This window comes from Grammomys surdaster, unplaced genomic scaffold, assembly GCF_004785775.1.
Source record: "Grammomys surdaster isolate TR1022 unplaced genomic scaffold, NIH_TR_1.0 166, whole genome shotgun sequence".
NCBI lineage: Eukaryota > Metazoa > Chordata > Mammalia > Rodentia > Muridae > Grammomys > Grammomys surdaster.
The window spans coordinates 14,036,261-14,048,383 of record NW_021604614.1 but is presented as its reverse complement, the minus strand read 5'-3'; the positions used below and the strand labels follow the sequence as shown (position 1 = coordinate 14,048,383).

Here is a 12,123-nt window from a genome sequence, read left to right as displayed (position 1 = left end):
TCTTCTTCTTCTTCTTCTTCTTCTTCTTCTTCTTCTTCTTTTTTCTTGAGAACGGTGTCTTTGTAACCCACTTGCCTTTGTAACCCACTTGCCGTTTAGTGCAGGCTGACCTTCAGTTCCTGCTTCTGCCTCCCAAATGCTGAGGATACAGGTGTGTGTGCCCCAAGTCCCAGCTCATGACATTTTAAATCAGATACCAGAGTAACCTTGTAAGGTTTTGCTTTTTGTCACATGTAGTGTTTGGGAGCATGATACTGAGAAGGTGGTTCTCATTTTAATTGATGAGTAAGTAACCGCACTATCTGTGTTGAGAAAAATCTTTTCGTATTTGGACAGCACTACTGATACCAACCTTTCAGAGGGCCTCCCTAGGTTTGGAAGTACACAAATTCACCATGAAGTTTGTCTAGACTCAGGCTCATTTTTGAGAAGCTACCATTAGCTGCTTCTGCAAGTCACCTAGGCAGCCCTTCGCTTAGGGAACTTAGGATCTGTGCTGCCTTTGAAGTTACAGTTAGCTGTGGGTAGGCCAGTGTAGGCTGCTTCCTTGTCACCCATGCACGAGACCTTTGTTCAAGGCCCAGTACCACCAGAAAGATGTCAGGAGCTGCAGTCATACAAACAGGCTAAACCATGATGAGCCAGTAAAGTTTGTTTTATAAAGCTGACTACAAGATTGTTTTTTGGTTTGATTTTGTTTTTGTGAGAAATCTGTGTGGTTTGATTGATTGGCAGTATAGTACTTTGTATACCTGAGGTCTGAGCGTATTAAATGGAAAAATACCAGGAGTAAACCACTCTTAGGTTTTAAATTGCATGCCATTCTGAGTAGTGAGACAGAATCTTGTACATCTACCCAAAGGTCTTGTTACTGTTTTGTTTTGAGACAGATTCTTGCTATATTGCCTGGGATGGTCATGAACTCCTGGCCCCAAGAGACCCTCTTGCCTAGGCCTCCCGAGTCCTAGGAGTGCTAGGTCTACAGGAGAGCATGCCATGCCCAGTCAGGTCTTTACGTTATTAGTTGTGTCCACTCTCCGTCCTCCACCACTTAGTCACCGAGAAGCAGTCTTGGTTAACAGATCAATTGAAGATGTAGGGTACTAATTTGTATAACTTTTACTGCAATATGTTGTTTTAATATTAACAAATATTGTTACTATCTTAGTGTACCTAATTTATAAGTTACACTTTATAAATTTATAAATTATTCTCTATCATAGCTATATATGTATTTGAAAAAGTACTTAGAGGGTTCAGTACTCTGAGGTTCAGGCATCCACTAGGGGCCTTGAATGTATCTCAAGAAGAGGAGACTGCTGGGTCTAAATGTATTAAGTCCCTGTGCTGAATTTTAACATGCTGCTATCTTGGTATTGTGGCATATTTACAAGGATATGGGAGATACTGGTCAGACCCTTTCTAAAAAAGCACAGACATAATTTCATGCTCCGGCATTCTGGCAGAAACCAGGCCTTGTCTGAGGCTAAGCCTTGCAACTTAGTAGCTCTGTGATGTGTGGTCTTGGTGGACTCTCTGAGTCTGCAGTCCTTATCTGGAGAAGATGAAAGAAGTGGGCTGTCAGACTTAATTCGGAGGCTCTGGCTAGACAGTCACATTTTCCTGTTGTCCCTCGAACTGCATGGCTATCAGATGGCCACAGACACCTTGGTAGATTTATTCTCTTTTGTATCTAGCATTGAGCACTCAGTTCTTAAGTTACCCTGGTTGACTAGTTGAAGGATCCTTGGCTGTGAAAAGGACCTCTTTGGAGAAGAGCACAGAGGCAGGCTGGAGACAGCCTTCACTCTGCAGGTAGCTCATCACATGCACATACTTGAGTGTCTGATGGAGATCTCCATCTCCTTCTCTTGGAAAGAGTGCCATAGAAAACACACACACGCCGGGCGGTGGTGGCGCACGCCTTTAATCCCAGCACTTGGGAGGCAGAGGCAGGCGGATTTCTGAGTTCAAGACCAGCCTGGTCTACAGCGTGAGTTCCAGGACAGCCAGGGCTACACAGAGAAACCCCGTCTCGAAAAAAACAAAACAAAACAAACAAACAAACAAAAATGAATATTTTTAAGTTGTGCCTTCGTTTGCAGGCCAACTAAGAGAGCTTAGAAATCTAGGGCATGTGAGAAGTCGGCACTACCCTGGGAAAGCATGCAGAGGCTTCAGTGTGAGCAGAATGTGGGATGCCACCATCCGTTCTGATTCCATGCCGTGAGGGAGGAGGCAGTAGGAGATGGAGCTGCTCAAATACAGCTGAGGCGAGCTAAGCCAGACACCCATGGGGTGGTTTGAATTGAGATGGTCTCTGTAAGTCTTGGGTGTCTGAATACTTGGTCCCCAGCTGATGGAACTATTTGGGAAGGATTAGGAGGTGTGGCCTTGGAGGAGGAGGTGTGACACCGGGGGTGGGCTATGAAGTTTCAAATGACAGGTGCCATAGGCACTTAGTTTTCTCTGCCTCCTACTTGCAGTTCTGATATATAAGATCTCAGCTGTTCCTGCTGCCACAGTGGACTCTAACCCTCTCAAATTGTAAACCCAATTAAACTTTATTTTTATTTATTTCTTTGAGACAGGGTCTACCTATGAAGGCCTGGCTGTCCTGGAACTCAGTTCATTGTGTCAACAACCCTAGCCTGGCACTCACAGAGATCCTCCTGTTTCTGCCTCCTGAGTGCTGGGATTCAAGGCTTTCTTTAATAAACTCCTCTGGTCATGGTGTTTTGTTCCAACAACTGCAAAGTAACTAACCCACACACTAGGTAGTGGCTCCCTACGGTCTGGATTTCTGTTACTCTCCAGACTATCTGACGCCAGTCTCCTAAAGGTTCTCCTGACATCCAAATACCCTTTTATTATAGATCCCCTTTGGGTCATTTTCTTCTTCTTCTTCCTCTTCCTCCTCTTCTTCCTCCTCCTCTTCTTCCTCTTCCTCTTCCTCTTCCTCCTCCTCCTCCTCTTCCTCCTCCTCCTCCTTCTCCTCTTCTCCTCCTCCTCCTCCTCCTCCTCCTCCTCCTCCTCCTCCTCCTCCTCCTCCTCTTCTTCTTCTTCTTCTTCTTCTTCTTCTTCTTCTTCTTCTTCTTTTTTCTGAGACAAGGTCTTTTCACTCTGTGTCCTAGGCTGGTTTGGAACTCAAGGTAATCCTCTTGCTTCAGCCTCCTGAGGGGATTGCAGGTCAGAGCTACCAAGCCTGGTTTAATTATGCTCCCTTCGAATAACACATGCATTTATGGAGAACTCAAAGTGAGACCCACAGGCTTGAGGTTTGCACTTTGCTCTCCTAGTGACCATGATACTGAATACCTTCCTGTGTTCTCTGTACATGCTCAGGTCTTCTCTGCCCATGTCTAGGTGGATGGCTGGAGAGACAGTTCAGAAGTTAAGAGCACTGCCTGATCTTGCAGAAGACCCAAGTTCCTCACAACCACATCCCTGCTCACAACCATCCGTAACTCTAGTTCCAGGGGATCAATATCCTCTCTGCCCTCTGAGGGCAGGCATGCACATGGTATACAGACATACACACAGACAAAACATCTATATATAAAAAATACAACATTTTAAATGGAAATAGAATAAAATCACATTATGACAAGACAAACATAAACTGCAAGCTCTGTTGTCCTCCCCAACTTGAGGTGTTGTGGGATAAAAATTATGGTCTTAGAATGTATGCAGTCTTAGTTGTTAGCCTAATACTAGACATTAGCTAACAGTGTCTCTGTGCCAGATGCCAGGAGCAACTATCAAGTTCAACTAGGGACTTCTCCCTTGTTTAAAGTGGAAGTGTTAGACAAATGCCAAGTACATTTGTTCTGGGCCCGAGCCGTGCTTTGTAGCCCAGGCTGGACTTGAGCACATGCTTCTTTTGCCTCCGCCTCCCCTGTGCTGGGGCTCTGAGCAACGTTGTTTTTCTTTTGTGTTTATAGGAATAAACCCCAGAGACTAGTATATGTCAAGCAAGAGTTTTTTCCTATGGCTTTGTTACACCCCAGACAACATGATACCAAATAAACTTGATTTTAAAAGGCAACATGAATGTGCAATTCAAAGGCGAAGAAAATCGCCAGGCATGATGGTACACACCTACAGTCCTAGCACTTGAAGGCAGAGGCAGGAGGACTTTTATCAAGGCTCACTTCAGGTATCAGATCCTGTCTCAAAAGTCTTTATTTAAAAAAATCAGAAAAATAAAAGCTGTGAATAAATATATAATTTTTAGACTATTAAGAATGAAAATGCAGCCGGGCAGTGGTGGCGCACGCCTTTAATCCCAGCACTTGGGAGGCAGAGGCAGGTGAATTTCTGAGTTTGAGGCCGGACTGGTCTACAGAGTGAGTTCCAGGACAGCCAGGGCTGCACAGAGAAACCCTGTCTCAAAAAAAAAAAAAAAAAAAAAAAAAAGAATGAAAATGCAGCCGGGCAGTGGTGGCACACACCTTTAATCCCAGCACTTGGGAAGCAGAGGCAGGTGGATTTCTGAGTTTGAGGACAGCCTGGTCTACAAAGTGAGTTCCAGGACAGCCCGGGCTACACAGAGAAACCTTGTATCGAGAAAAAAAAAAAAAGAATGAAAATGCAACAATTTTACCTATGAGGTTGTCAGAACTTCTAAAGACTTAAAATGTCCTCTATTTAGAAGGACTCTGCACTGGTCAGAGTGTGAAGTGACAAACTGTTCAGATAGTGACAGCTGACAGAGCACCCAGGAGTTTAAGGTTTATCAACCGTTGACCTACTAACTCCATTTTACAACTCTGTTGGGCACCCTGTACCAGGTGTACCCTAAGAATCCTCACCTCCCTGTCCCTGGTCTCTAATCCCTTCCCTGGACCGTGAGCTGGACTTAAACCCATTCAGACAAAAAATAGCAGGCCATATGTGTGAGCAGCTCTGACAGGAGAGTGTAGAAGGCCTGAGGCCTCCGTCTTCGGAGCCCTCTCCCATCATCATCTGGCACTTGTGAGGACTTTCAGTAGCAATCTCCAAGTTTGGAATGGGTTTTCCTGAGCTTCCAGCAGCCATACCAGTGAGTTCAGCAGTGCCTCCCCAAGGTGACACTGTAGTCCTAGTGGTACCTGTCCTCAAACTCAGGAGAGACCTTGATTTATAAACATCCAGATGAGACCCAGCTATTTCAACAGATTAATAAATGCCTGATTCGATTCATAAGGCTCTACATTTGGGGAAAATTTGTTCCACAGGAATAGATAACAGATAATAATCTGTGTACTATACAGTATTGTTTCTGACATCAAAAATGAAGAAGCTATCTAAATGTTTCCTTGTAAGGTCATCAGTAGGAAATTATAGCTTGGATATACAATGTAAAGAAAAACCAACTACTCAAAATAAGACTGATGGAAGTGAACTGATGTGAAGTTCCTCACAATAGCTTTCATTTCAAAGGTAAGTTCAGGGTCAGAGATGGCTCAGCAGGTTCAGGCACCTGCTTGCCGAGCCTGATGACCCGAGTTCCGTCCGTCCCCAGGATCCATGTGGTAGAAGGAGAGACCTGACTCCTCCTTGTCATCCTCTGACCTCCGTACATGCGTGGTAGCATGTGCATTCACACACAACCTGGGAGTTTTAGGGGTGACGTGTGCTGCAGGGAGCTGTGCTAACAGAGCTACCCTGCCACGTGAGCTACAGAGGACGGCGGAGGAGCACAGCTCGTGTTCCCTTGCTTTCTTCTGTACACGTGGACATGCTGCAGGGAACAAGGGTTCCTTTTGTAATTTAAAGAAGCAGCAAGCTAGACGATGCTTTGCTCCAGAGTCGTGCCAAGTAACAGTGGGTGCTGCAACTGAACTGTGTGAGTGTCCTCTCCTGGACAAACATGGCTCACTCCATTACCTAGAAAACAGTAGACTAAGAAAACCAATTTGCCTAAAAATGTTCAACTCTCCTCAGGCTGTGTGTCCTAGGCTCAAAGGGAAGTTGTATAGACTCGAAGTCTCCCAACAGAGGTTCCTCTTTGGCTGCATCTGAAGTGTGAAGCCATGGGTGGGGTATTTCAGAGCTCCTGGCTGCTAATTTGCTCCTTTTAAGCAGCTTGTCACCTGTCTTTCTAAAGTTTCTTCCTGACAGTGTCAGTGATTGCTTTAAGTCACGTGTTAGCCTTTTTAAAAAGTGTAACTGGCTGGGAAGCTCTGGGAGGAAGTGGGGTTAAGGCAGGGTACCAGGGTGAGTGTGGCCAAAGTACAGGGTACACAGCATGAAATGTCACACAGAACCCCAGCATTTTGTGTGCTGACTTAAAAATAATCTTAGAAAGGAAAGAAAAGCTCCAGGGTGAATTGTTCAGTGCATGCGGACGCTGTGTTCAGAAGAGAAAGAGGCATCAGGAGACCCTTTACCTTGGTTTAATCATCAGGATATTCGCACACAAGCTCTTTTCAAAGAGAATTTTCAAGGGCTGGCTGTCTTGGAAATACACATTGTGAGTTCTTTTAATACCTTAAAGAGAACAAAGAAACCTCTTAATAACTGTAAGTGCAAAATGAACAAGCTTTAAAAGCCTGCCTTTCACAGCTAAATTAAAGCAATAAAATTAAGGTAATAGTTTCCTGTGTGGCAGGTGCATACAGCCTGCAATGGAATGTGGCCCTAATTATGAAACGTGTTGTCGCCCCCTCGTGGACAAGGGGCAACATGTCACATCTCAGCAAATTGGGTCTCACTCAGTCCAATGGTCTCAAACTTGATAAGTAGCCGAGGATAACCTTGAATTCCTGAAGCTCCTGCCTCTACTTCCCAAGTGCTGGGATTACAGGCATGCACCATCATCTCAAGTACTGGAAGTCAAGCCCAGGACTCCTTGCCTGATAAGCAAGCACTCTGAAAACTTAGTCCCTGAAAAGAAACATCTTGAATGTATGTGAAACAGTAACTGGTACTACAGCTCACGGATCTACAAGGCTCTTTTTGAATATTTTATTCAGGACTAGTTTGTCTTTATAGGACGTCTGGCAGTTAAACCTCTAAATCTGGTCAGTGATTTCTTTTTACTGTAGGAGAAATAGCCATACAAGTCTAGTGTTCCTGTCCTAAATGCTTGGTGTTGCAGGGGCTGAAGAACTGGATCAATGGTTAAGAGCAGTTGCTAGACCAGGATTCTGTTCCCCACACTCTCCTATAGCTTACAGCTGTAACTACAGTTCCGGAGTATCGAGAACCCTCTTCCAGCCTCTGAGGGCACCAGACACACATGGAGGGCACAGATATGCATGCAGTGCATACACATAAATAAAGGCACTCGTCATATACATAAAATGAAATGAGAGGAACTTTTGAAAGTGTTCTGACTTGAAAGGAATTTTGGGAATATCTCTATGAAATTTGAGAGTTAATTATCCCTAATCTGAAAATGAGATTTGGGAGATTTTGGATTCTTACAGACCAGAGTACTCTGTGTGCCAGATACCTGTGTGCATTTTACACGCATCTTCTCTCCTCGCTGCAGCCCTTCAGGGGAGGAAGGGACTGAGTCTCAGAAGAGGAAACTGCAAGTGAGGCTACCTGACTTTTCAAGGCTATAGTGTTCTCACAGAACCCACGACGATAAAGGTGGCTTTTGGCTGGTGTTCTGAAAGCTAGACTGTGGCAGCGAGATGCTGCAAAACAAATGAAAAGATCTAACCAGGATGAAAAAGATGGCTGAGACCATCTTGCCTGAGACTGATGGCTTTAGTTTGAGCCACATCACATGCATACACATACACACTTCTTTTTTAAAGTTTAAATAAAAAAAAAAAGCTAGACATAATGGCACACACCTTTAATCACAGAACTCAGGAGGCAGAGGGCAGATCTCTGTGAGCTCAAGACCAGCCTGGTCCACAGAGTGAGTTCTAGGCCAGCCAGAGCTAATCAGGCCTGGTCTCAAATCAGACTTAACACATTTCTCAGGTTCTATGTTTGGTGAGATTCTTTGCTATTTTGTTTTACTGAGCAAGGGCTGACTGACTTACTGATGTGGCTGGAAACTCACTATGTAGACCAGGCTGGCCTCAAGCATTAGTAAATTTGCCTTGAGTGTTGAGTGTGCACTACTGAACCCAACAATTATTAACTTAGTAAGTATGCACATTTATGTATTATCAAATTTTGTTCATTTAGCTGCATAGCAAACCACTCTGAAATTGAGTTCCTTGGAACAGCAAACACCTGTTATTTCTCATGATTTTACTGAGTGGTTCTTGAGGTCTAACGTAGGCTTAGCTGTGGGGGATCATCTGGGGTGGGTTCATTGTCTGTCTGGGACCTCAGTGGGAGCAATAAGGGTGGCTGAGGCCACGTAGTCTATCCCAGAAGTCTATCCCTGGCTTCTTCTCTGGCTGATAGAGAAGTTCTGAGGCAGTGTTGATGATGACAGCCTTGGGAGGCCCAGGAGAGGAACCTAGGCAAACCACTGCTGGTATAAAAATAATTCCACGGTAAGCTGGAGCTGGAGAGGCAGCTTGGTCATTAAGAACACTGGCTGGTCTCCCAGAGGACCTGGGTTGAATCCACATGATGGCAACAAAACCATTCATAATTCTAGTTCCAGATGGCCTCATGCCCTCTTCTGGTCTCCTCAAGCATTGCATAGGTATATGGTACACATACATTTCTATGTAAGCAAAACACCTATATACACTAAAACAAGACAACAACAAAACCAAAAAAAAAAACCACACTGAGATTCAAAGTGGGGAGACAGATTTCAACTTTTGAAGTGAGGGGCTACAAGTAATATGGCAACTTTCGATGGTGACCATAGAGGGGCCATAGAGGAACCACAGAGGGACCATAGAGGGGCCATAGAGGAACCACAGAGGGACCATAGAGGGGCCATAGAGGGGCCATAGAGGGGCTTGAACTAGTGATACAGGAGAAACTAGAATGGTAAACTGAGGATAGGAAGCTTGTTTAGGAATCACTAAGTTACACAAAGTAGAATTTAGTTAAAGCAGTGCTCAAGTACTGACCCTGCTCTGTAGAAACTGCAGGGAGGAAACAGTTGTTCTTGAAGATAATTGAAGTGTAGGTTTGCTGAGTGTTTGTTTCTATTAAGATGTGTTCACTAGGATTGCCTTCAATTAGGTCCTATCCATAACAAAAGGAGACACTCCTAGTACACAGTTGGTCACTAGACTCATTCAAATTCCAAAGAGCATGCCTCTGTAGTGCAGTTCAAAGTGGGCAGCTGTGGGTCAGGGCACCCAGTAAATTCTGACCCTTCATTACCAGGTTCTCTTAGCAGAAATAGCATAATTCTTCCCAGCCAGGCAGGATGGCCTTGGTTAGCAACGGCATTGGAAGAGAAGCCCTGGTTTGCCCCAGGATAACTATGACAATATTTTACATTGTAAATCTAAGCCTCTCCATTTGTCCTACTAGCTATGTGAAGCATGTTTATGATGCGAAGTGTAACATAGGGCCATGAAACTATGTAAGCTGATGGGATTTTGGGGCAGGGCTGGTTCCCTTTTGTGCATTAGCCAGAACCAGTCACCTGCTATTATTAAGAGTTTTCCCGCCGGGCAGTGGTGGCGCTTAATCCCAGCACTTGGGAGGCAGAGGCAGGCGGATTTCTGAGTTCGAGGCCAGCCTGGTCTACAGAGTGAGTTCCAGGACAGCCAGGACTATACAGAGAAACCCTGTCTCGAAAAACCAAAAAAAAAAAAAAAAAAAGAGTTTTCCCAAAAATAAATAAATAAATAAATAAATAAGAGTTTTCCCTTATTAAGTGCTGACATGATGTCTCACTGGGAAGGCAAGTTAATTCTATAACACTAGCAGAGAGAAAATCAGATAAAAATCTGTGTTTTCAGACCTTTTTTTATTTAAAAAATTATTTATTTGTATGTATGTATGTATGTATGTATGTATGTATGTATGTATGTATGTGCATGTCCAAGGAGGTGCCCAAGGAGGCTAGAAGAAGGCATTAGGTGCTCCAGAGTGGCTCTTACAGGTGTTTGTGCTGCCCAGTGTGGGTGCAGGGATATGAACTCTGGTCCACTGAAAAAAGAGCCAATGCTTTTAACCACTGTGCCATCTCTCCAGCCACTAACTTTTCTTCAGTATCTGTTTGTTTTGTATGTGGGGAGTACATATGCTATGGCATGCGTGTGGAGGTCAGATGATAACTTTTAGGGTCGGTTCACTCCTTCCACCATGTAGTTCCAGGGATTGAACTCAGGCCATCACACTTGGCAGCAAGACCCTTTACTTGCTAAGCCATCTTACTGGCCCTTCACACCATAAGAAACAGACAGGATTTTCTGTTGTTTTACTTGTAAAACAACAGGCCGTGGAGCTGGGCATACATACTAAGAAACATGCTATAGCTCTTGGTCCCTGGACAAGGGTATAGGGCATTTGGAGGTCACTGGTCTGTCTCTGGGTAAATGAGAAGATGTTTCAGAGTTGAACTCTGGGATGACATAATCAGTCATTTGGCTTTTTCTCTGTGTGTGACAGGGTTTTGATATTTAGCCTTGGCTTCCCTAGTACTATGTAGGCCAGGCTAGCCTCAAACTTAAAATCCTCTGCTTCAGCCTTTTGAGTGCTAGGTGTGTGTTCCACCACTATACTCCACAGAGTGACTTTTTTTTTTTTTTGAGACAAGGCCTCACTATATAGCCTTGACTGTCCTGTAACTGGAACTCATTCTGTAGATCAGGCTAACCTCCATCCCACAGAGTTCAACCTGCCTCTGCCTCCTGAGAGCTGGCTTTTGACACCATGCCTCATCTGACCTGTTTTAAAGAAAGCACTGGGGCTGCTGTTTTGGGGAAACACTAAGCTCAGGAGTTGACAAATTTCTGCTATAAAAATCCATCCATGTCACTTGCGCTGAGCTAAGTCACGGTGCACATGGTGGACACAGGCCACAGAAGCCGCTGCTGTTAGTTACAGCTGTTGGGAGATGTGCTTTAGGCTCATCCACACAATTAGAACATCCCTCAGTGGCTTCAGAGAACTCCAGATTCCGAGACAGTTAAGCTAAGGATTCGCCATTATTACACAGCTACTTTATCTGTGAAGTTGTGCTTTCAAAGGCAGGGACACCCTCAAAAGTGATTGGTTATTCAGTGTTTTTTTTTTTTTAACCAACTTGAAATCATTAGCACACCTATAGGTCACCTTGCAACAAAAACCTGAACAACTCCAGCCTCCACTTTCCTGAATACATGTGCATGGATCAGAGCTTCATTCTCTCCAGACCCACAGGACCCTTTTAGAAGGCCTCTCTGTGCAGACCTGTCTCTTGAGCTAGCATAGAACTTAGGTGAAGAGCACATTTTTCAGGGACTCTGCAGAATTTGTGCTGAGCAACTCTGTGGCCAGTGCAAAGGGAAAACAGTGTTAGGAGGAGTGTCACCAGGTAGACATGATCTTTAAGAGGACCATGGTCTTTTCCTTTTAGCAGATGTCTGGCAATTGCCCTTCTGCAGGCTGTTTACAGTTCTAGTCAAGGTGACTAGTTTATTGTGGCGGCTCATGTCTGGGCAATTGTTTTCTACTAGAAAAGAACTAAACTGACTCCACTAACTCTTAATTTCCCCCCAAAGTCCCAATCTGTATCTCCAGCAGTCAACTGAGTATCTTCTCAGGAGACTTTTCTCAAATGAACCTGAAGGATGTTTCTCCACCAGCTAACTGACATACATAATGTTGCAAGCATAAACTGCAAACCTCTGCAGCCTTGGGTGGAACTAGCCCAGAACTGGGCAGCATCCACACCACAGTACTGCCTTCAGTCCTCCCTCCCTTCCAGCTCCAGGACTGTGGCATAAACCTATACAGTAGAAAGTAAACCAGATATGGTAATTAGCCAAATGGATGACAACACTGCCCCCAGGTGGCCAGGTAGAGTCTAGGTTGGTTTAGTCACAGCAGGGTCAAGCGCGGTGTCAAGGGATGGACAAGGTAAATTTTAGGAAGCTCTTGGTGTGGAGGAAGCATCTAGTCCCTGCTGCTGTTCCAAGTTTTGCTGTGGTACTGATGTTGTATGCCGAGATGCAAAGCCTCTGAGTGAAAAGATAGAGAAAGACAGTGAGGGAAGAAGGAAGGAAGGAAGGAAGGAAGGAAGGAAGGAAGGAAGGAAGGAAGGAA

At 44.6% G+C, this 12,123-nt stretch overlaps 1 protein-coding gene across 4 annotated transcripts in view; it reads right to left on the bottom strand.

The window, feature by feature from the left end:
- Rad9b (RAD9 checkpoint clamp component B) overlaps positions 1-12,123 on the bottom strand; it is a 33,303-nt gene that overhangs the window by 16,074 nt on the left and 5,106 nt on the right. For 3 of the 4 annotated variants that reach the window (XM_028766028.1, XM_028766030.1, XM_028766029.1), the window contains one exon: positions 6,375-6,474. In XM_028766028.1, the coding sequence (XP_028621861.1) occupies positions 6,375-6,474 (100 nt within the window). Of the gene's footprint in view, positions 1-6,374; positions 6,475-7,441; positions 7,596-12,123 lie in introns of those variants that run through there. The other variant, XM_028766031.1, reaches the window with a different exon arrangement.